Source organism: Balaenoptera acutorostrata, chromosome 6 (genome assembly GCF_949987535.1).
Source record: "Balaenoptera acutorostrata chromosome 6, mBalAcu1.1, whole genome shotgun sequence".
Taxonomy (NCBI): domain Eukaryota; kingdom Metazoa; phylum Chordata; class Mammalia; order Artiodactyla; family Balaenopteridae; genus Balaenoptera; species Balaenoptera acutorostrata.
In genome coordinates this window covers 49698332-49723913 of record NC_080069.1, presented here as the reverse complement: position 1 = coordinate 49723913, position 25582 = coordinate 49698332, and the positions used below count along the sequence as shown (strand labels likewise).

At 36.5% G+C, this 25582-nt stretch overlaps 1 protein-coding gene across 2 annotated transcripts in view; it reads right to left on the bottom strand.

Annotated features, from left to right (window-relative positions):
• Window positions 1-24250: 24250 nt before the first annotated feature.
• The window catches only part of CAAP1 (caspase activity and apoptosis inhibitor 1), a 52566-nt gene continuing 51234 nt past the window's right edge, over window positions 24251-25582 (bottom strand). For both annotated transcript variants that reach the window (XM_007176829.2, XM_007176830.3), the window contains exon 6: window positions 24251-25447. In XM_007176829.2, the coding sequence (XP_007176891.2) occupies window positions 25101-25447 (347 nt within the window). In that variant the 3' untranslated portion in view covers window positions 24251-25100. The remainder of the gene's footprint in view (window positions 25448-25582) is intronic.

The window sequence follows — 25582 nt, the reverse complement described above, 5'->3', positions numbered from 1 at the left end:
AAGTAACCCTTGAGTCAAAGAAAAAATTAAGATGGAATGATGCTGTCAGAATATTGCAAATCACTGCAAAGAACGAGCAGTTATAGGATCACAAAGTTTTAGGTAAAAGAATAAGCAAATATACACTTAATTATTGTATTTAAATATTTTAACATGCAACTATTACAGAAGACAATGAGCTTCTATCGCAGGTCTAGAAACAGGATTGTTATACTATCAAATATTTTTCCTACAAGCTGACAAAAAGAAACTGTCTCTTAGCCTGATGGCAATAAAAGACAGAAGATGAATCATTGCTTGTGCAAACCAATTTATTTAGTCACTTTGGACTGCCGTTATTTATTACTTGTCAGCACATGCTGTTAGTTCAATTAAATACAAAAATTGTAAGTTCTCTTTTTTCCCCACCTCCATCTTTAAAAAAAAAAAAAAAGACACAAATTTAAAACATTAAAAGAACATTTTAAATTTATTGTGTTTCACGGGGGCACCTTCAAGATGGCAGAGGAATAAGACAAGGAGATCACCTTCTTCCTCAAAAATACATCAAAACTACATCTACATGTGGAACAACTCCTAAAGAAAACCTACTGAACGCTGGCAGAAGACCTCAGACTTCCGAAAAGCTGATAGGGTCTTGGTGCTCTGGCCGGCTGTCAGGCCTGAGCCTCTGAGATGGGAGAGCTGAGTTCAGGACATTGCCACCAGAGACCTACCAGCCCCACGTAATATCAAATGGCGAAAGCTCTCCCAGAGATCTCCATCTCAACACTAAGACCCGCCTCCACTCAACGACCAGCAAGCTACAGTGCTGGACACCCTATGCCAAACAACTAGCAATACAGGAACACAACCCCACCCATTAGCAGAGAGGCTGCATAAAATCATAATAAGTTCACAGACACCCCAAAAAACACCATCGGACGTGGTCTTGCCTACCAGAAAGACAAGATCCACAGCCTCATCCACAAGAACACAGGCACTAGTCCCCTCCACCAGGAAGCCTACACAACACACTGAAACAACCTTAGCCACTGGGGACAGACACCAAAAACAATGGGAACTACGAACGTGCAGCCACGAAAAGAAGACCCCAAACACAGTAAGTTAAGCAAAATGAGAAGACAGAGAAACACACAGCAGATGAAGGAGCAAGGTAAAAACCCACCAGACCTAACAAATGAAGAGGAAATAGGCAGTCTACCTGAAAAAGAATTCAGAATAATGATAGTAAAGATGATCCAAAATCTTGGAAATAGAATGGAGAAAATACAAGAAATGTTTAACAAGGACCTCGAAGAACTAAAGAGCAAACAAACAATGATGAACACAACAACAAATGAAATTGGAATCAAGAGCAGAATAACTGAGGCAGAAGAAAGGATAAGTGACCTGGAAGATAAAATAGTGGAAATAACTACTGCAGAGCAGAATAAAGAAAAAAGAATGAAAAGAATTGGGGACAGTCTCAGAGACCTCTGGGACAACATTAAATGCACCAACATTCGAATTACAGGGGTCCCAGAAGAAGAAGAGAAAAAGAAAGGGACTGAGAAAATATTTGAAGAGATTATAGTTGAAAACTTCACTAATATGGGAAAGGAAATTGTTAATCAAGTCCAGGAAGCACAGAGAGTCCCATACAGGATAAATCCAAGGAGAAACACGCCAAGACACATATTAATCAAACTATCAAAAATTAAATACAAAGAAGAAATACTGAAAGCAGCAAGGGAAAAACAACAAATAACATACAAGGGAATCCCCATAAGGTTAAGAGCTGATCTTTCAGCAGAAACTCTGCAAGCCAGAATGGAGTGGCAAGACATATTTAAAGTGATGATAGTGAAAAACCTAAAACCAACATTACTCTACCCAGCAAGGATCACATTCAGATTCAATGGAGAAACTAAAACCTTTAGAGAAAAGCAAAAGCTAAGAGAATTCAGCACCACCAAACCAGCTTTAAAACAAATGCTAAAGGAACTTCTCTAGGCAGGAAACACAAGAGAAGGAAAAGACTTACAACAACAAACCCCAAACAATTAAGAAAATGGTAATAGGAACATACATATCGATAACTACCTTAAATGTAAATGGATTAAATGCTCCAACCAAAAGACATAGACTGGCTGAATGGCTAAAACAAGACCCGTACATATGCTGTCTACAAGAGACCCACTTCAGACCTAGGGACACATACAGACTGAAAGTGAGGGAATGGAAAAAGGTGTTCCACACAAATGCAAATCAAAAGAAAGCTGGAGTAGCAATTCTCATATCAGACAAAATAGACTTTAAAATAAAGACCATTACAAGAGACAAAGAAGGACACTACATAATGATCAAGGGATCAATCCAAGAAGAAGATATCACAATTGGAAATATTTATGCACCCAACACAGGAGCACCTCAATACATAAGGCAAATGCTAACAGCCATAAAAGGGGAAATCAACAGTAACACAATAATAGTAGGAGACTTTAACATCCCACTTTCACCAATGAACAGATCATCCAAAATGAAAATAAATAAGGAAACACAAACTTTAAATGATACATTAAACAAGATGGATTTAATTGATATTTATAGGACATTCCATCCAAAAAACAGCAGATTACACTTTCTTCACAAGTGCTCATTGAACATTCTCCAGGATAGATCATATCTTGGGTCACAAATCAAGCCTTGGTAAATTTAAGAACATTAAAATCGTATCAAGTATCTTTTCCAACCACAACGCTATGAGACTAGATATCAATTACAGGAAAAAAATCTGTAAAAAATACAAACACATGGAGGCTACACAATACACAACTAAATAACCAAGAGATCACTGAAGAAATTAAAGAGGAAATCAAAACATACCTAGAAACAAATGAGAATGAAACCATGACGACCCAAAGCCTATGGGATGCAGCAAAAGCAGTTCTAAGAGGGAAGTTTATAGCAATAAGTCCTACCTCAAGGAACAAGAAACATCTCAAATAAACAACCTAACCCTATACCTAAAGCAACTAGAGAAAGAAGGACAGAAAAACCTCAAAGTTAGCAGAAGGAAAGAGATCATAAAGATCAGATCAGAAATAAATGAAAAAGAAATGAAGGAAACAATAGCAAAGATCAATAAAACTAAAAGCTGGTTCTTTGAGAAGATAGACAAAATTGATAAACCATTAGACAGACTCATCATGGAAAAAAGGGACCGAACTCAAATCAATAGAATTAGAAATGAAAAAGGAGAAGTAACAGCTGACACTGCAGAAATACAAAGGATCATGATAGATAACTACACGCAAGTATATGCCAATAAAATGGACAACCTGGAAGAAATGGAAAAATTCTTAGAAAAGCACAACCTTCCGAGACTGAACCAGGAAGAAATAGAAAATATGAACAGACCAATCACAAGCACTGAAATTGAAACTGTGATTAAAAATCTTCCAACAAACAAAAGCTCAGGACCAGATGGCTTCAAAGGCGAATTCTACCAAACATTTAGGGAAGAGCTAACACCCATTCTTCCCAAACTCTTCCAAAATATAGCAGAGGGAGGAACACTACCAAACTCATTCTATGACGCACCATCACCCTGATACCAAAACCAGACAAAGAAACCACAAAAAAAGAAAGCTACAGGCCAATATCACTGATGAACATAGATGCAAAAATGCTCTATAAAATACTAGCAAACAGAATCCAACAGCACATTAAAAGGATCATACACCATGATCAAGTGGGGTTTATCCCAGGAATGCAAGGATACTTCAATATATGCAAATCAATCAATGTGATACACCATACTGACAAATTGAAGGAGAAAAGCCATATGATCAGCTCAATAGATGCAGAAAAAGCTTTTGACAAAATTCAACACCAATTTATGATAAAAACCCTCCAGAAAGTAGGTATAGAGGGAAGTTACCTCAACATAATAAAGGTCATATACGACAAGCCCACAGCCAACATCGTTCTCAATGGTGAAAAACTGAAACCATTTCCACTAAGATCAGGAACAAGACAAAGTTGCCCACTCTCACCACTACTACTCAACATAGTTTTGGAAGTTTTAGTCACAGCAATCAGAGAAGAAAAAGAAATAAAAGGAACCCAAATCAGAAAAGAAGATGTAAAACAGTCATTGTTTGCAGATGACATGATACTATACATAGAGAATCCTAAAGATGCCACCAGAAAACTACTAGAGCTAATCAATGAATTTGGTAATGTAGCAGGATACAAAATTAATGCACTGAAATCTCTTGCATTCCTATACACTAATGATGAGAAATCTGAAAGAGAAATTAAGGAAACACTCCCATTTACCACTGCAACAAAAAGAATAAAATAAACCTTAGGAATAAACCTACCTAAGGAGACAAAAGACCTGTATGCAGAAAACTATAAGACGCTGATGAAAGAAATTAAAGATGATACAAACAGATGGAGAGATATATCATGTTCTCGGGTTGGAAGAATCAACACTGTGAAAATGACTATACTACTATAAGCAATCTACTGATTCAATGCAATCCCCATCAAACTGCCACTAGCATTTTTCACAGAACTAGAACAAAAAGTTGCACAATTTGTATGGAAACACAATTGACCCCGAATAGCCAAAGCAATCTTGAGAAAGAAAAACGGAGCTGGAGGAATCAGGCTCCCAGACTTCAGACTATACTACAAAGCTACAGTAATCAAGACAGGATAGTACTGGCAAAAAAACAGAAATATAGGTCAAAGGAACAGGATAGAAAGCCCAGAGATAAACCCACACACATATGGTCACCTTATCTTTGATAAAGGAGGCAAGCATATACAATGGAGAAAAGACAGCCTCCGCAATAAGTGGTGCTGGGAAAACTGGACAGCTACATGTAACAGAATGAAATTAGAACACTTCCTAGCACCATACACAAAAATAAACTCAAAATGGATTAAAGACCTAAGTGTAAGGTCACACACTATAAAACTCTTAGAGGAAAACATAGGCAGAACACTCTATGACATACATCACAGCAAGATCCTTTTTGACCCACCTCCTAGAGAAATGGAAATATAAAAATAAACAAATGGGACCTAATGAAACTTAAAAGCTTTTGTACAGCAAAGGAAACCATAAACAAGATGAAAAGACAACCCTCAGAATGGGAGAAAATATTTGCAAATGAAGCAACTGACAAAGGATTGATCTCCAAAATTTACAAGCAGCTCATGCAGCTCAATATCAAAAAAACAAACAACCCATTCCAAAAATGGGCAGAAGACCTAAATAGACATTTCTCCAAAGAAGATACACAGATTGCCAACAAACACATGAAAGGATGCTCAACATCACTAATCATTACAATAATGCAAATCAAAACTACAATATGGCAGCACCTCACACTGTTCAGAATGGCCATCATCAAAAAATCTAGAAACAATAAATGCTGGAGAGGGTGTGGAGAAAAGGGAACCCTCTTGCACTGTTGGTGGGAAGGTAAATTGATACAGCCACTATGGAGAACAGTATGGAGGTTCCTCAAAAAACTAAAAGTAGAATTACCATATGACCCAGCAATCCCACTACTGGGCATATACCCAGAGAAAACCGTAATTCAAAAAGAGTCATGTACCACAATGTTCATTACAGCTCTATTTACAATAGCCAAGACATGGAAGCAACCTAAGTGTCCATCGACAGATGGATGGATAAAGAAGATGTGGCACATATATACAATGGAATATTACTCAGCCATAAAAAGAAACGAAACTGAGTTATTTGTAGTGAGGTAGATGGACCTTGAGACTGTCTTACAGAGTGAAGTAAGTGAGAAAGAGAAAAACAAATACCGTATGCTAACACATATATATGGAATCTAAAAAAATAAAAATCATTCTGAAGAACCTAGAGGCAGGATAGGAATAAAGACGCAGATGTACAGAATGGACTTGAGGACACAGGGAGGGGGAAGTGTAAGCTGGGACGAAGTGAGAGAGTGGCATGGACATATATACACTACCAAATGTAAAATAGATAGCTAGTGGGAAGCAGCCACATAGCACAGGGAGATTAGCTCAGTGCTTCGTGTCCATCTAGAGGGGTGGGATACAGAGGGTAGGAGGGAGCCGCAAGAGGGAGGAGATATGGGGATGTATGTATATGTATAGCTGATTCACTTTGTTATACAGCAGAAACTAACACACCACTGTAAATCAGTTATACTCCAATAAAGATGTTAAAAAAATAAAAATAAAAAATAATTTAAAAATAAAAAATAAAAATACATTTATTGTGTTTCTATTATTTTACTTAGGCATTGTTTATTAAACATTCTGCAACAAAGCAAAGACTTTTTCATTGCTTTGACTCATTAAATTAAATGTTTACAGGGACTGGATATGGAAACATAATTTGGAAATTTGGAAGCTCTCCTTTCAGCATAATACAAACACAAAAATTTAAAACAAGGCACTCAGAGTGTTCATTGCAACACTACACTGAACTGCGAGAAAGCTAGAGACAGCAAACTCATAGCTATTAAAAAGTTGGATTTCTTGACTTGATTTCTTAACTTTCAGGTAAGTTATAATATTCATACTTGTTACATACATAGTATACGATACTTCACTCTGACCATACCACAGGGTTCTCATCATTTAACTGCAACCAAACATTTGTTAAAAATCTTGGGCTTCCCTGGTGGCGCAGTGGTTGAGAATCTGCCTGCCAATGCAGGGGACACGGGTTCGAGCCCTGGTCTGGGAAGATCCCACATGCCGCGGAGCAACTAGGCCCGTGAGCCACAACTACTGAGCCTGCGCGTCTGGAGCCTGTGCTCCACAACAAGAGAGGCCGCGATGATGAGAGGCCCGCGCACCGCGATGAAGAGTGGCCCCCACTTGCCGCAACAAGAGAAAGCCCTCGCACAGAAACGAAGACCCAATGCAGCCATAAATAAAAATAAATAAATAAAATCTTGTTCATATCAAGTATCAGACACATGGGGGAACATGTTGCTATGGAAAAAAATGATATTTGGAGAATCTGTCAAGAGAGTAATATTAAGCACTGTATGTTAAGTAAATGTGCCACCTACTCCTGCCAAGCACTAACACCTGTTATCCCTAATTATGTTCCTCACTGAGTTTATACCTTTAAAGTGTCAAACACAGGCCACTAGTTCTGGGGCTAATTTCAGTTTTCAGTGATGAACATGTTTTATGCTTCAAATGACATTATGTGGCCAACTACCAAGGATTACTCAAGTCCATTTTCTCTATTCTATTGTTTCAGTGAACAGAAATTACATATATTCTAACTGCAGCTAGGACTCAAAGCGGATATAAGACAATATAACAGGATGTTTTCAAATAGTTACCTAAAGATGATGTCTCATTTATCCAGTAAATCAAGAAAAGAAGCTGCCCATATATACAGTCTTCTTATACCCAAACATCTGCTTTTTACACTTTACAACAAAACTTAAATTTGCAAACAATTCCACACGAACTCCATTTCTTACAGACTCAGATTCATCATTAGACACATCAGTTATCACACTGTAGTGTGATACTTAGAGCAAACAAAACCTCCTGAGTGTGAAACTATTTGCCCCTGCACTAAATGGTCTCCAAGGACCACGGAACCAGAGCTCTTTCACTTCTTTCATTGTGAGCTGTCATTTTTCCTACTGGATGTGCTTACTCCGCACATCTCCCAGCGCTGTCTCCTACCCTCCAATATTTTCTGAGCTTGAAGAATCAGCAACCACAGTTAACACACAATTCTACGATATTAACACTTTGTAATTTCTCGATTATATGTATTAAATCTTAATATCTTAAGAATATCAACCCTACGGCTTTCATTTGTACACACGCTCTTTTTCCTCCAGATTGTTTGCCTTTTATGTTTTTACTCCTTATACAGATGGTCCCCAACTTATGATGGTTCGACTTAGGATTTTTCCACTTTATGATGGTGTGAGAGCAATATACATGTTCAGTAGAGACCGTACTTTGAATTTTGATCTTTTCCCAGGCTAGCGACATGCAGTATAATACTCATGATGCCGGGCAGTGGTGGGGAGCTGCAGCTCCCATCAGTTACACGATCATGAGGGTAAACAACCGATACCTTTACAACCATTCTGTACCCAGACAGCCATTCTGTTTTTTACTTTCAGTACAGTATTCAGTAAATCACGTAAGATATTCAACACTTGGTTATAAAATAGGCTTCGTGTGAGATGATTTTGTCCAACTGTAGGCTAAGGTAAGTGTTCTGAGCATGTTTAAGGTGGGCTAGGCTAACCTCTGATGTTCAGTAGGTTAGGTGTATTAAATGCACTTTCAGCTTACAGTATTTTCAGCTTATAATGGGTTTATCAGGCCATAACCCCATCGTAAGTCAAGGAAGCTCTGTATTCTTGACAACACTGGGTATCTTAAGAACACACTGTGTGTGTGTGTGTGTGTGTGTTGTACTGCTAACTTGATCAACAGACAATGATTTTAAACATTGGAGAACAAGGCAAAATACCCAATAGATTACGTCTAGACATTGAGGTTCCTCTCTATACTTTTCTCTTTTGTCCAAGTTATCTGCAATAAAGCTCTAATGCTGCAAATGAGAAATTAGAAAACAGAGCTTTAAAAAAAAAAGAAAGAAAACTTTGAACGCAAAATCACCTAATGTTCATGTACTTTTGATAATTTAAACTGAAGCTGTGGGAAAAACAGGAGGAAGAGAATTAATATTTGGGTGACATATGCACTGAAATGATTGTGGGGAATGGGGGAAGGAAGTGGCATGACCAAAAGCTTTAATCTTTTCCTATAACGGTAAAACACTAATTCAAAAATGAAGTTTTTTGAAGATCATGTACAAAAATAGACATTCAATTTGTTGGTATTTTGAACTAGATCTTTGATATCTCATCCAATCAAAAATTCTGTTTCTCTGATTCTCTATGATTTTAAAATTCTCAATTATATACTTTAAAGAAAAACAGGGTTCTAAACATAAAATTTTTGACATTTTTTAAATATACAGGTTGAGAATACAACAAACAATTTAAAAATTTTTCTCAAATAATGATCAGTTAAGGAAGAAAATGCAGAGCAGGAAAATGAAAAAAGAGTGAAGGAAAGAGTTAATATTTATAGCGAGGTGGAAGAAAAAAGGGAAGAAAAGCACACAAAGAAGATTTACTAAAAATTTTGGTCAGTAGGGCTGTTTCAAAACAGACACACCAACCAAGCTAAGGTGGGTAGCTGCACCCCATGGTCTCCTATCCATTTGTTAGATCCATAAGCTCTAAATATAAAGTTCCTTCTCTTACCAATCAAAACTCTATTTTCTGATAATATCTAGCTAATAAAGACAAATAATTTCAAACTAATTCACAGTAAAGTGTGCTTAAGATTGACAACTCACAATGTTTAAATACATTGAGCTACAATTTAAAAGTTTATGAATTCCGGGGCTTCCCTGGTGGCGCAGTAGTTAAGAATCCCCCTGCTAATGCAGGGGACACAGGTTTGAGCCCTGGTGCGGGAAGATCCCACATGCTGCGGAGCAACTAAGCCTATGTGCCACAACTACTGAGCCTGCGCTCTAGAGCCCGCGACCCACAACTACTTAGCCCACATGCCGCAACTACTGAATCCCGCACACCATAGAGCCCATGCTCCTCAACAAGAGAAGCCACCACAATGAGAAGCCCGTGCACCGCAATGAAGAGTAGCCCCCGCTCGCCGCAACTAGAGAAAGCCCGCATGCAACAACGAAGACCCAATGCAACCAAAAATAAATAAATAAATTAAATAAATAAAAGTTTCTGAATTCCAAATCAATGCACTAATAAAGGTTCATTTTGGAGATTCAGGAAAAAAAAAACTGCCAATGAAATGTCTCTCCTCCACTAAAGACTAGCAGGCTTTCCTAAAAAAAAAAAAAAAATCAATTAACATTTAATTAACATATAAGTGGAAATATGAAAACCAAGTTCTTATAGTTGTCACATGTCGATATAATCATGTTCCATAACTGGGAGGGATTGATTTCATTTACTCAACACAGAAAACAGTAAGTATTTATATAAGACTGATTTTTACCATAGGTTAAAATTCACATTAAGTTTTGACAAAAGAGTCTAAAGATTAAATGGAAAAAGATGATATCTGAAGGTATATTGAAAAGAGAATAGTCAATTGTATGAACATATATTTTTTAAAAAAAGAGGGATGATTACTTGTCCTCCACAGTTTCATAAACATACAGTATTTACAGTTATCATCTTTGGTTCTTTCTCATGTGACTACAGCAGCAGTTTGATCAACTAGTGTGCAGCAAAAATCTTTTTGCAGATTTCAGAATGCGTAAGAATTCCATTTATGCATTTAAATGTTAATACCAAGAACTATAAAACATGAAACCTGATTGAAAAATGCAGTATTTTAACCTTCAAATCTGGCTGTAAATAAAATATACATAATAAACATTTATTCTCTTTTTACATATTGCATATTTGACATAGATGTAAATAAGAAAATTTATATAATCGTGAATAAGCCAAAGGCATAATCAGATTTTAATTTGATATCTTAAGTGTTCCTGATATAGTCTCCATGTTTACTAATAGAAAAATTCCACAAATAAGCTATTACACAGATATTTAATACCAAAACAATTGTGTTGCAGTAATCAACCACATCAAGCTATCTTTTAAACTAAAAGACAGAGAAAAACTTTATGTAATAATGGTACTGACACCTTCTGAATCTCTTTTCAGGCAGAGTTTTTTTGTTTTTTGTGACCATGTTATAATAGATTGATAAACATGGCATACGATAATACCAATTTTTCATTAATATGGTGATTTTAAATATCACACTAAAGATAGAATTTTATTTAAAATCCTACACCAAATGTATTTAGAGGGGAAAAAAATCAGTTACTAAAACTCGTAGCTCTCTTTTGGCCCCAGGAAATACGTTCCAGGCAGAGAAGATATACGAAAACAGAAGACTAATGAATAAATATAAGTTATTCAAAGAATAAGAAACAATTTATCTTTTAAAAGTGACACAGTAAATTCAATTCTCTTCCCCCCAAATTTTAAAACATTAAAATATTGGTTCTCTGAATCTATAATGTCATATCTTTTTATTTTTGTACAAATGACTTTTAATCTTAAGAGAATAAAAAAGATCTTACAACTGACAATATCTATTATAAGAATATACCTAATAAAGCTAATTCCCTTGCTATTAAGGAGCAGTACTAACGTGTTTTACATTCAGGGTAACAACTGCTTCTACCAGATAACAATCAAGCTTTGGTTTTAAAATAAAAATATAACTTTGTTAAAATTAACAGAATAATTTTAAGAATTCTTTGAAATAATTCAGTAAGATATCTCATATATATATGTCAGCTCTCCTTTATATAAAGTACATTTTTATTTGTATACAATGAAGACTGGCTACGTATCTTAAAACAAAAACACAGGGGTACCCTGGGAAGATAGTGGTAGCAAAAGCAAAAGTTTTTGAATCTCTACATAAACCCAGGGAGAGCAATGGAAAGAAAAACCGAAAACCATGGACAACATTTAAAACAAGGCTAAGTACAGGTATGCTACAACCTCAAAATATAAGTAGGTAGAACAAACCACTAACAAGTCCTATGACCTTCATAATATCAGCACTTCTGTAGGAGAAAACAAAGGGAAGCCAACGGGGCATCTAACAGACCTGATAATAGGAGACGCTCAAAATAAGTAGAAATCAGGTGAGGCAATTTGAGACAGCAACTGAAGGTGGGATGGGTTTTGCCTCTAATAATAGCAGGTGAATGTGAGGATAATAATGTCTCAAAGGAGGAGGAGCACTCTAGAGCCTAAGCACTTCTGAAACGGACCAGCCAGGGCTCCCTTCTAGGAGAGAGTCCCACTAAGAAGAATCACTTGGTGGTAGAATCAAAACTGATCAGGATAGAGGAAATCAACAGATGGAAAGAGAAGTTCAAGTAAAGGTGGGAAAGGGGAACAGAGCTAGGAAATCCCTGAAAGCAAGGCAGCATAATTTTGAACACTAGAGAACAAAAAACAAAGAAGGGACTTCCCTGGTGGCACAGTGGTTAAGAATCCACCTGCCAATGCAGGGCACATGGGTTCAATCTCTGGTCCAGGAAGATCCTACATGCCGCAGAGCAACTAACCCCGTGTGCCACAACTACTGAGCCCGCATGGCACAACTACTGCATGCCACAACTACTGAAGCCCGTGTGACTAGAGCCCATGCTCCGCAATGAGACGCCACCACGATGAGAAGCCCATGCGCTGCAACAAAGAGTAGCCCCTGCTTGCTGCAACTAGAGAAAGCCCACATGCAGCAATGAAGACCCAATGCAGCCAAAAATAAATAAATAAAATAAATAAATATTTTTTTTAAAAAACAAAGAAAACCAAAAGCAGTATGAAGATAGAAAAGCTAATCTGAACCAGGTTCCTTTTAAAAGTTGAGAAAAATGAGCTTCACTAAAAATGACAAACAAAAATATCAAGATCAAATCCTATGCTATATTGTTATAAATAAAACAGAATAAGGAACAGAATAACATCCCTCCAGACAATAAAAGTACACCAGAACGACCCACAGAACATATCAAAACTATTACCTTGGATTTTAAAATGAGATTAAAGTCATTAAGAAAATGATACAAGCCATTAAAAAATGAAATATGAATCAGAATTAGAAATGAGGGGACAGAGTCAGCTCTACCCACCACCAGAGCCTCCCATCAAGCCTCTTAGATAGCCTCAACCACCAGAGGGCAGACAACAGAAGCAAGAAAAACTACAATCCTGCAGCCTGTGGACCAAAAACCACAGTTACAGAAAGACAGAGAAGATGAAAAGGCAGAGGGCTATGTACCAGATGAAGGAACAAGAAAAAACCCCAGAAAAACAACTAAATGAAGTGGAGATAGGCAACCTTCCAGAAAAAGAATTCAGAATAATGATAGTGAAGATGATCCAGGACCTCGGAATAAGAATGGAGGCAAAGATTGAGAAGATGCAAGAAATGATTAACAAAGACCTAGAAGAATTAAAGAACAAACAAACAGAGATGACCAATACAATAACTGAAATGAAAACTACACTAGAAGGAATCAATAGCAGAATAACTGAGGCAGAAGAACGGATAAGTGACCTGGAAGACAGAATGGTGGAATTCACTGCTGCGGAACAGACTAAAGAAAAAAGAATAAAAAGAAATGAAGACAGTCTAAGAGACCTCTGGGACAACATTAAACGCAACAACATTCGCATTATAGGGGTCCCAGAAGGAGAAGAGAGAGAGAAAGGACCAGAGAAAATATTTGAAGAGATTATAGTCGAAAACTTCCCTAACATGGGAAAGGAAATAGCCACCCAAGTCCAGGAAGCACAGAGAGTCCCATACAGAATAAACCCAAGGAGAAACACGCCGAGACACATAGTAATCAAAGTGGCAAAAATTAAAGACAAAGAAAAATTACTGAAAGCAGCAAGGGAAAAACGACAAATAACATACAAGGGAACTCCCATAAGGTTAACAGCTGATTTCTCAGCAGAAACTCTGCAAGCCAGAAGGGAGTGGCACGATATACTTCAAGTGATGAAAGGGAAGAACCTACAACCAAGATTACTCTACCCAGCAAGGATCTCATTTAGATTTGATGGAGAAATCAAAAGCTTTACAGACAAGCAAAAGCTAAGAGAATTCAGCACCACCAAACCAGCTCTACAACAAATGCTAAAGGAACTTCTCTAAGTGGGAAACACAAGAGAAGAAAAGGACCTACAAAAACAAACCCAAAACAATTAAGAAAATGGTCATAGGAACATACATATCAATAATTACCTTAAACGTGAATGGATTAAATGCCCCAACCAAAAGACAGGCTTGCTGAATGGATACAAAAACAAGACCCATATATATGCTGTCTACAAGAGACCCACTTCAGACCTAGGGACACATTCAGACTGAAAGTGAGGGGATGGAAAAAGATATTCCATGCAAATGGAAATCAAAAGAAAGCTGGAGTAGCTATACTCATATCAGATAAAATAGACTTTAAAATAAAGAATGTTACAAGAGACAAGGAAGGACACTACATAATGATCCAGGGATCAATCCAAGAAGAAGATATAACAATTATAAATATATATGCACCCAACATAGGAGCACCTCAATACATAAGGCAACTGCTAACAGCTATAAAAGAGGAGATCGACAGTAACACAATAATAGTGGGGGATTTTAACACCTCACTTACACCAATGGACAGATCATCCAAAATGAAAATAAATAAGGAAACAAGCTTTAAATGACACAATAGACCAGATAGATTTAATTGATATATATAGGACATTCCATCCAAAAACAGCAGATTACACGTTCTTCTCAAGTGCACACGGAACATTCTCCAGGATAGATCACATCTTGGGTCACAAATCAAGGCTCAGTAAATTTAAGAAAATTGAAATCATATCAAGCATCTTTTCTGACCACAACGCTATGAGATTAGAAATGAATTACAGGGAAAAAAAGGTAAAAAAGACAAACACATGGAGGCTAAACAATACGTTACTAAATAACCAAGAGATCACTGAAGAAATCAAACAGGAAATTAAAAAATACCTAGAGACAAATGACAATGAAAACACGACGACCCAAAACCTATGGGATGCAGCAAAAGCGGTTCTAAGAGGGAAGTTTATAGCTATACAAGCCTACCTAAAGAAACAAGAAAAATCTCAAGTAAACAATCTAACATTACACCTAAAGAAACTAGAGAAAGAAGAACAAACAAAACCCAAAGTTAGCAGAAGGAAAGAAATCATAAAGATCAGAGCAGAAATAAATGAAAGAGAAACAAAGAAAACAATAGCAAAGATCAATAAAACTAAAAGTTGGTTCTTTGAGAAGATAAACAAAATTGATAAGCCATTAGCCAGACTCATCAAGAAAAAGAGGGAGAGGACTCAAATCAATAAAATCAGAAATGAAAAAGGAGAAGTTACAACAGACACCGCAGAAATACAAAACATCCTAAGAGACTACTACAAGCAACTTTATGCCAATAAAATGGACAACCTGGAAGAAATGGACAAATTCTTAGAAAGGTATAACCTTCCAAGACTGAATCAGGAAGAAACAGAAAATATCAACAGACCAATCACAAGTAATGAAATTGAAACTGTGATTAAAAATCTTCCAACAAACAAAAGTCCAGGACCAGATGGCTTCACAGGTGAATTCTATCAAACATTTAGAGAAGAGCTAACACCCATCCTTCTCAAACTCTTCTAAAAAATTGCAGAGGAAGGAACTCTCCCAAACTCATTCTATGAGGCCACCATCACCCTGATACCAAAACCAGACAAAGACACTACAAAAAAAGAAAATTACAGACCAATATCACTGATGAATATAGATGAAAAAATCCTCAACAAAATACTAGCAAACAGAATCCAACAACACATTAAAAGGATCATACACCACGATCAAGTGGGATTTATCCCAGGGATGCAAGGATTCTTCAATATACGCAAATCAATCAATGTGATACACCATATTAACAAATTGAAGAATAAAAACCATATGATCATCTCAATAGATGCAGAAAAAGCTTTTGACAAAATTCAACACCCATTTATGATAAAAACTCTCCAGAAAGTGGGCATAGAGGGAACGTACCTCAACATAATAAAGGCCATATATGACAAACCCACAGCAAACATCATTCTCAATGGTGAAAAACTGAAAGCATTTCCTCTAAGATCAGGAACGAGACAAGGATGTCCACTCTCACCACTATTATTTAACATAGTTCTGGAAGTCCTAGCCACGGCAATCAGAGAAGAAAAAGAAATAAAAGGAATACAAATTGGAAAAGAAGAAGTAAAACTGTCACTATTTGCGGATGACATGATACTATACATAGAGAATCCTAAAACTGCCACCAGAAAACTGCTAGAGCTAATTAATGAATATGGTAAAGTTGCAGGTTACAAAATTAATGCACAGAAATCTCTTGCATTCCTATACACTAATGATGAAAAATCTGAAAGAGAAATTATGGAAACACTCCCATTTACCATTGCAACAAAAAGAATAAAATACCTAGGAATAAACCTACCTAGGGAGACAAAAGACCTGTATGCAGAAAACTATAAGACACTGATGAAAGAAATTAAAGATGATACCAACAGATGGAGAGATATACCATGTTCTTGGATTGGCAGAATCAACATTGTGAAAATGAGTATACTACCCAAAGCAATCTACAGATTCAATGCAATCCCTATCAAATTACCAATGGCATTTTTTACAGAGCTAGAACAAATCATCTTAAAATTTGTATGGAGACACAAAAGACCCCGAATAGCCAAAGCAGTCTTGAGGCAAAAAAATGGAGCTGGAGGAATCAGACTCCCTGACTTCAGACTATACTACAAAGCTACAGTAATCAAGACAATATGGTACTGGCACAAAAACAGAAACATAGATCAATGGAACAAGATAGAAAGCCCAGAGATTAACCCACGCACCTATGGTCAACTAATCTATGACAAAGGAGGCAAAGATATACAATGGAGAAAAGACAGTCTCTTCAATAAGTGGTGCTGGGAAAACTGGACAGCCACATGTAAAAGAATGAAATTAGAATACTCCCTAACACCATACACAAAAATAAACTCAAAATGGATTAGAGACCTAAATATAAGACTGGCCACTATAAAACTCTTAGAGGAAAACATAGGAAGAACACTCTTTGACATAAATCACAGCAAGATCTTTTTCGATCCACCTCCTAGAGTAATGGAAATAAAAACAAAAATAAACAAGTGGGACCTAATGAAACTTCAAAGCTTTTGCACAGCAAAGGAAACCATAAACAAGACGAAAAGACAACCCTCAGAATGGGAGAAAATATTTGCAAATGAATCAACGGACAAAGGATTAATCTCCAAAATATATAAACAGCTCATTCAGCTCAATATCAAAGAAACAAACACCCCAATCCAAAAATGGGCAGAAGACCTAAATAGACATTTCTCCAAAGAAGACATACAGACGGCCACGAAGCACATGAAAAGATGCTCAACATCACTAATTATTAGAGAAATGCAAATCAAAACTACAATGAGGTATCACCTCACTCCTGTTAGAATGGGCATCATCAGAAAATCTACAAACAACAAATGCTGGAGAGGGTGTGGAGAAAAGGGAACCCTCTTGCACTGTTGGTGGGAATGTAAATTGATACAGCCACTATGGAGAACAATATGGAGGTTCCTTAAAAAACTAAAAATAGAATTACCATATGACCCAGCAATCCCACTACTGGGCATATACCCAGAGAAAACCGTAATTCAAAAAGACACGTGCACCCGAATGTTCATTGCAGCACTATTTACAATAGCCAGGTCATGGAAGCAACCTAAATGCCCATCAACAGATGAATGGATAAAGAAGTTGTGGTACATATATACGATGGAATATTATTCAGCCATAAAAAGGAACGAAATTGAGTCATTTGTTGAGAAGTGGATGGATCTAGAGACTGTCATACAGAGTGAAGTAAGTCAGAAAGAGAAAAACAAATATCGTATATTAACGCATGTATGTGGAACCTAGAAAAATGGTACAGATGAGCCAGTTTGCAGGGCAGAAGTTGAGACACAGATGTAGAGAATGGACATATGGACACCAAGGGGGGAAAACTGCGATGAGGTGGGGATGGTGGTGTGCTGAATTGGGCGATTGGGATTGACATGTATACACTGATGTGTATAAAACTGATGCCTAATAAGAACCTGCAGTATAAAAAAACAAACAAAACAACTAATACTAAACTTTCATTGGGTTATTTGTATGGAAATATGTTAATATAAATGTTTCAGACATTACATGAAATTTCTAAAAACCTTAAAAAAAAAAAAAAAGAAAAAAGAAATGAGGGGACAGAATTTAGGGAGAAATTGGAAATAAAAGAAAAATATCACTCCAGAAATGAAAACGAAACTAGAAGAAACATAGGAGTGAATAAACATAACAGATAGTGCCTTAAGAGAAATAGGTGAAAAGGGAAAAAAATTTAACTCAAAATGAGGATAAAAAAGGTTCTGACATGTATTGAAGATAAGCAAAGACACATGGCAAATAATAGGAAATCCGGAAGAAAACCAAAGCAAGGGCAAAAGAACAAATACTACAATAAGAATTCAAGTAAATATTTGTAAAATTAAAAAGAATGTGAAATTACATAATGAAAGAGCACACGGCATATTTGAAAATACGGGCACAATAACTAACGCCAACACATATTCTCTTAAAAATTACTAGAGTGAAAGAAGAAAAACACATGGTGACCTAGATAAGCCAGCCTCAGGTGTCACAGATTCTAGTCTACCATCATCCTTGTCTACTCTCTTTCACACCTTTCCACTTGAAACCAATTAATCTAAGCTTGGATTTAAGAAAAACAAAAACTCAGAATTGACCAAAGCAAAAACAAGTTAAAAATTCAAGCAACATCTGCTTAAACGTATACTAAACACCACATTTGCCACTGCTCTCTCATGAAAGTCCACCGAAATGATAAAAAAAATTTGGAAGCTGAAGCACAAATGAGTGGAATTGACTTAGCAGGTGAAGGAGTTTGCAACCTGAAGGGCTGTAGGAAACTAAGAAGCAACTTGCTTCTAAACACAAACCCAAGTAATGAAGATCCTAGGTTCCTCCAAAGACAGTGCAGAGGGGAAAACACGAAAGTTGGTTTCACAAACAGGCAACCCTTCATTCACCAACTTCACAGAAAACTCTGGCAAAGTTGAAGCATGAGATTCTAAACTCAGGCATACCAAGCAGAGCTAAGGGCATTCAGGAAAAAGCCTTCAGAGCAAACTGTGGATATCCTCAGGCAGCCCCAAAGAAAAGCGAATTGTACCAATTAACCAGCCTCATCCATAAACAGGGCTTCCAATCAGCTTTTTGGGGTCTTACTAATGAAAGCAGCTAAACATCACCACAGATTTAAGGAAATTTGAGAAAACCTTAGATAGAGAGGAAAACAAACAAGAAAAAAATTAAACTGAAGGAACTAGAAGGCAAAAAAGCAGAAGAAAACTTGAAAACAACCACTAAAATTAACATCCTCAGACAGGTACAAATGTTTCATCCACGAAACTATCAAGCACAAGGCCAAGGCAAGGGTCAAGCAAGGCCCAACAGACTTAGCCATTAATGAAAAACAACAAGCTCTTTTTAGATGCAGGCAGCTTATTACTTACACAGTGAAGTAACAGTAGTCAAAGGTGCCAAGTCCCCATGGCCTTTGGGTAGGGTGACACCAAAGTAAAAGGAACCAGACGCAACAGGATTAACGGGACACTGCTGCTGAGGCGCTAACGCAAGGCTGCAGCTAAGAAATTTTATAGCCTACAGCTGTGCCCTTAAGTGGGGCAAGATAGAAAGTCTCAAGTCTCCAAGGAACCAGGGAGGCAGATGGGAAAATTGCCTCAAGACATCCTTCTGCAAAATAGGGAGCTTCCCTCAAGAAGAAAAGGCTGATGAGAAAATGTTCTTGTGACGGCTCCTCACAAGACTTGACTGTCTGACCACGTTCCTAGGAAGATAACAGGGCATTGCACCAAGACTTAGGCCAGGAGGTTCAAGCCCTGACTGCATGGCCTACGGGGATATGTGCAAGGTCACCAGAACACCATGGAGTGGAGCCATGGCCCTACAGACACAACATACTGCTACTTTTAAAAGGGAATATTCAGAGAATTAAAAAATCTTTTGGATATTAAAAATATGATAGGAGAAAAAAATCATTGGAAGAATTGGAAGAGAATATTAAGAAAATATATAAGAAAGCAGAAGAAAAAGATGGAAAAGAGACAGTGAGAAATAAGAAATTTTAAAATTAGGCCTAGATATCCACATCTTAATAAAAGGAGTTCTAGAAATAGAGATTAGAAAAAATTAGAGGGAAGGAACTTATCCAAGAAGTAATATTAAAAATCTTCCCAGAACTCAATGACGTGAATTTCCCTTTTAAAGAGTCCATCAATGATTAACTCAAGGATGAAAAAAGATCCATCCTTTAACACATCATCAAGAAATTTCAGAATATTAGGAATAAAGATAAGACACTAACAGCTTCCAAAGAGAAACAAACAGGTCACACATAAGTATCAAGGATCAAAATGACAAATGACTTCTCAATAGTTTCAGTGGAAGTTAAAAGGCACTGGTGCAATGCTGTAAAATTGAAAAGGACAATGATTTCCAGCCTAATGTCAACACTCACATAATGTTTCACTTGAACATATGGATAGAATTGAGCCATGCTGAGTCACACCAATGAATCAAAACTATTTATTCTTTATGCAGTTTTTCACAGGAAGCTGTTGGAAGAGGTACACCACCGAAATGAGGGAATAAATGAAAAGAGGAAGACAGGATTCAGGAAATGGGATATTCAGCATGAAAGAGGTGAAGAGCAACCAATCCAGATTAGCATAGGACAGAGAGCCCCAGGAGAAATGTCTTTAAAGAAAGAAAGAAAAAAAAAGCTAGATTACATGATGTGTTTGAACCTACTAAGAGACTGAAACTCCTGGAAGGTAGTTAGGGTACAAGTTAACTGCTACTACAGAGAACACTGAGCAAATGAAAGAATAAGGTCATTATAAATTAATTCCAAACAGCTTAAAACAAAAATTGGAACAAAACAGGAAATCTAATTACAGATACCACACAACCCAGTTGTGAAAAACATTTACACAGTCAAAATAGTATAAATATTGAATGCTAACTGAACCAAAACTGTGATGTAACTGCACTAAATTGGGAGGATGAGAGAGGAAGCTACATTTTTAGGGAACAGGGAGAAGGAATAGAGCTTAATTTTCATATTCCAAAATAGATCAATAAATAAAATCTAAGACTGAAATATCAAGGAAGAGCAAAAAGTCATGTTACTTAGAAATACAAAGATAGAGTTTTAAGAAGGCTAAAAGATTTGAAAGTGGTTACCTCTCAGTAGCAAGAGCTGCTGTAAAAAGAATAGGGAAGGGAGTACTGTTTTTCATTATAAGCCTTGGAAAAAAAATTTTGGACTTAAAACTATCTAAATATTTTGAAATAAATAAAGCAATAAGTTAAAGATAGCAACCTAAGTTTACAGGCCAAAGTGAATAATTCTAGACAATACTTACCAAGTGACCCTGACAATAAAGACTAATAGGTAGGACTTCCCTGGTGGCACAGTGGTTAAGAATCCACCTGCCAGTGCAGGGGACAGGGGTTCGATCCCTGGTCCAGGAAGATCCCACATGCCATGGAGCAACTAAGCCCGTGTGCCACAACTACTGAGCCCATGCACCACAACTACTGAAGCCCGCACACCTAGAGCCCATGCTCTACAACAAGAGAAGCCACTGCGATGAGAAGCCCACGCACCACAATGAAGAGTAGCCCCCACTCGCCCCAACTAGAGAAAGCCCGTGTGCAGCAACAATAAATTAAATAAATAAATATTGAAAAAAAATAGGTAAAAGAAAAAAAACTGGATTATTGTTCATATCTAGCAACCCTATGGGACAAAGAAAGATTAGACTGTTTCATTTTGAATAGGGGGAAGAGGAGGGGAAGCCCTAAGAAATACTTGAACTCAAAAGAGTTCCCTAAGTTTTGCAAATTTTTTGGTATTTTCTACTGGACTCCCAGGATGTTACAGCAGAAAGAAACCTTATATATTGGCTAATGATTCATCTCTCCCATTTTATAGTTACTTGTCCAAAGTTACACAGCTGGTTTGGGCAGAATCAGAACCCTCTGTTCTTAACTCTCACACTCTTGTCATTTTATCACAATGCATTTTAAAATAATAATTAAATATCAAGGAAATTGAGTTCCTACTGATATATTCATTAGCACTTTTCTTTTTATTTAAAAAGGGAGACTACTTGAATATAAAAAATGTAAAAATATCTATTAGTTTTTTTTTTTTTTTAATATTTTATTTATTTATTTATTTATGGCTGTGTTGGGTCTTCGTTTCTGTGTGAGGGCTTTCTCCAGTTGCGGCAAGTGGGGGCCATTCTTCATCGCGGCGCGCAGGCCTCTCACTATCGCGGCCTCTCTTGTTGCGGAGCACAGGCTCCAGACGCGCAGGCTCAGTAATTGTGGCTCACGGGCCCAGTCGCTCCGCGGCATGTGGGATCTTCCCAGACCAGGGCTCGAACCCGTGTCCCCTGCATTGGCAGGCAGATTCTCAACCACTGCGCCACCAGGGAAGCCCTCTATTAGTTTTAAGTTAAATCATATTGGTCTTTTACTTTTAAATAATTAGATATTATACAATAAAGGAAAAGTATCTATAACCAAACTCTTTTCCTATTTTTTATGATGAAATGGAACTAAGAACTTTTAAAACTTTCAGGCTGCCATCTATATTTTGCTTAAATTGTGGGTTCACTCCTGCTTTATCTACCTTGAAAATGGCATTGAAAACACATATTTTATTGCAAATTGTATTACTATTCAAATGACTCAGAACACCTTTATTCAGATAGCTAATCATGCCCTAGGATCTAACGATTTGCTGAAAGTAGGTTTTGACAACAAGATTTACAAGGAAAAGATATACTGCCCTATAGTTTTAAGGAACTGATGGTGTTCAACAAAAGGATTTGAGAGTGTTAGGTGATTTTCATAATTATTATGCTACACACTGGTAACCTAGTGATAGGTTTTTAGGATATACCTTGAGTGTGTGGATTAATAGGAACATCAAAAAGTGGGCCAAGGCCTAATGCAGAGGACCCATTATTACCAGTTGCCACCTATCATTCAAGTCTTGGGTCAAGTTCCTAGTCAAATATCAGAATTACCTGACTTTGGATGGAAAGTTAGGCTGCCAATTTTTTTTCCTCTTAATCACTAATTAAACATTGCCTAAAATTTTTCTTTACCTTGGCAAAAGGGAAGAATTAGGCATAAAACGAAGCAGCGCTCATATGTTTATTAATCAGTCTATTCCATGCTAAAATCTACACCACAACATTCCTACACCGTAACAGTTTAAGATTCTGAACAAGACTAAACACCTTTGAGGTAGTCAATAAATACCTGTGAGCTGATGATTTAAATGACAGCATCAGATCAATATATATTTTCCCATATATTGATCCAGGCATTTCTAAAATAACCTTATTCCTGTTCTCTAAAGCCATTCATTTGCAAAAACCTCTCGTCTTTCAACATTACAAAAAAAAAAAAAGTGAGAAAGTTGATTTTCCAAGGTAAGAATCCACGCAGCCTCTGATTTCTTCAGTTCCTTCTACCTCACACACACCCACTCTAGTCAAATGTCCTCTAAACAATTCTGCAGTGAATATAGCACACAATGCTTCATGAAGGTGGTGATTTTAATCAGCTACAAAGCACTCAGACCTTTTTCTACTCCTATGTTTGATCACACAAAAGTCATCTACTGCATTTTATAATTAATAAGCAGCAATAAAGTTTATTCTACACTACTTTGTTATTATTTTAACTTTTAATTTAAGTTGAAATAGAAACTGATTTTTTCATTTTGAAGCAGTAACTATGAGAACTATTTAAATCATATCCATGTTTATCAACCTAAGAGAAGCATTTCAAATGATATAGGCCTCTGTCCTTCATTAGAAAGATTCCACAAGAAAAAAAAATGACAGCATTATTTAAAGGCAAGTTCAGGAACAACAAAAATGAATTTGTAACTGCAACTCCAGTGTTTCATAAATACTATTTTCATAAGAAACCCTCTAAAATTTACATATAATTAAGCCAGCTAATAAGACACAATCCCTGTAAGTTTTGTGTATAAGGAAAATCCTCATACAACATTAACAGAACATGGCTTATAAATAAAATATACTGTTTCTGTTAGCAAATATAAAAACAACAGTTCCAGATTTATCTTTTAGAAAAAAAATTAATTTATTTTAAGAGGCTCTGCCTAAATTTATTTTGCTATCAAACAACTACAATTAGTGATGGGGCAAGCATCCATAATTGTGGCAGGATGTTAATTTATTTACAAAAACTATACAAAATTAGATTAATTATTACATCAACTTATCAAAGCTTCCTGAAATTAATTTCATTTTTGGAAATGTATCAAAAGTCCTCAGATCCAGAATGATAGTCTTTATAATTTTTAATTCATGGAATTATAGCACATAAGATCTTCAAGCAAAAACATCGGATGAAAGCCTGTACGATAAAATAGTCTCCTTTTCCTAATAGCTTGGAATGTAAATTAAAATGTGTTCCCTTTTTATTGAAGGAAAAAAACTGAACTAAGCATCCAGTAATATCAAATACCTGTTAGAATAACTTGTCTGCTGGAATTAAAGTTGGGCAATTACTTCTACATTGTTAAAAAACGCTTTAAATTAAGTCCTTTTTTTCTTTTATAAAGAAAGCTTTTCTAAGCCATTTTGGATCTCTAAGTCTTGTAACAAAAATGTCACTCAGTTTCTACTAGCAAGTCCACACCCATAGAAGGCATCTTCAACGCAGTACATATTTTAAAAGTGCATATAAGCATAACTAAATTTCTTAAATTGTTAACAAACCTAGGAGCAATAATTTAATATTCTATCGCAAAATATAGGTAGCCTAAAGGCAACATGCTTGGTCAATCTTTCATAAACTTTTTGGTTTGATGCCAAAACATTTCAAAATAAAGAAAAGAATACCATGACTCTTTGCTAATGACTTTTCAGATATTAATTTGCAGATATAGCTAAATACTCATCTAACAAAGTATCCAGGTTACCCAATGATATTTGCCATGAATTCAGAAAACAATAACATATATAATACAAAAGTAACAACAACAAAAACATGTATTTTAGGCCTAAAATGAGTTTATCTAATAAGAGTTACATGAGAAATATCATGTAAGACCCCAAATAAACTTTAGATACAAAATTATATGATGTGGCTTTGTTCAAACACATCTAATATTCAGATACAATTTAAATAAACTAGGCTGGCTTTTTTATATCACCAGCTTTCATTAGGGCTTTAATAGCTCTTGCCCTCATCTCAAGTTCTAGCAGCTCCAGCTGCTGTGCAGAAGGCTGAACATCTTCTGGTGGAGGAACAGTCAGGGTGGCGGCTTTCGGTTCCTTTGGGCTAGACTCTGCCAGTCCCAGAATCTCATTCACACTTTTCTCAATGTCTTTCTCCAGGTCATCTATCTGACCAGCTTCACTTTGGACTGTATTTTCTGAGACCTCAGGAGCAGCTGCTTCTTCATTGCATGGGCCTTCTATGTCGCTGTCATAAGCATCTGCATTTATACTGAGTACATCACTATCTTCCCCTTTGCCTGTAACAAACAAAAAAAGGCAAAGAACCATGTAACCTAAATGCCCTGATCAAAATTTCCTTTCTCTTTATGATGAAAGGGCTGCTGTGACCCCCACCTCCCATCATGGAGTCCCAAATACATTCCATAAACCCC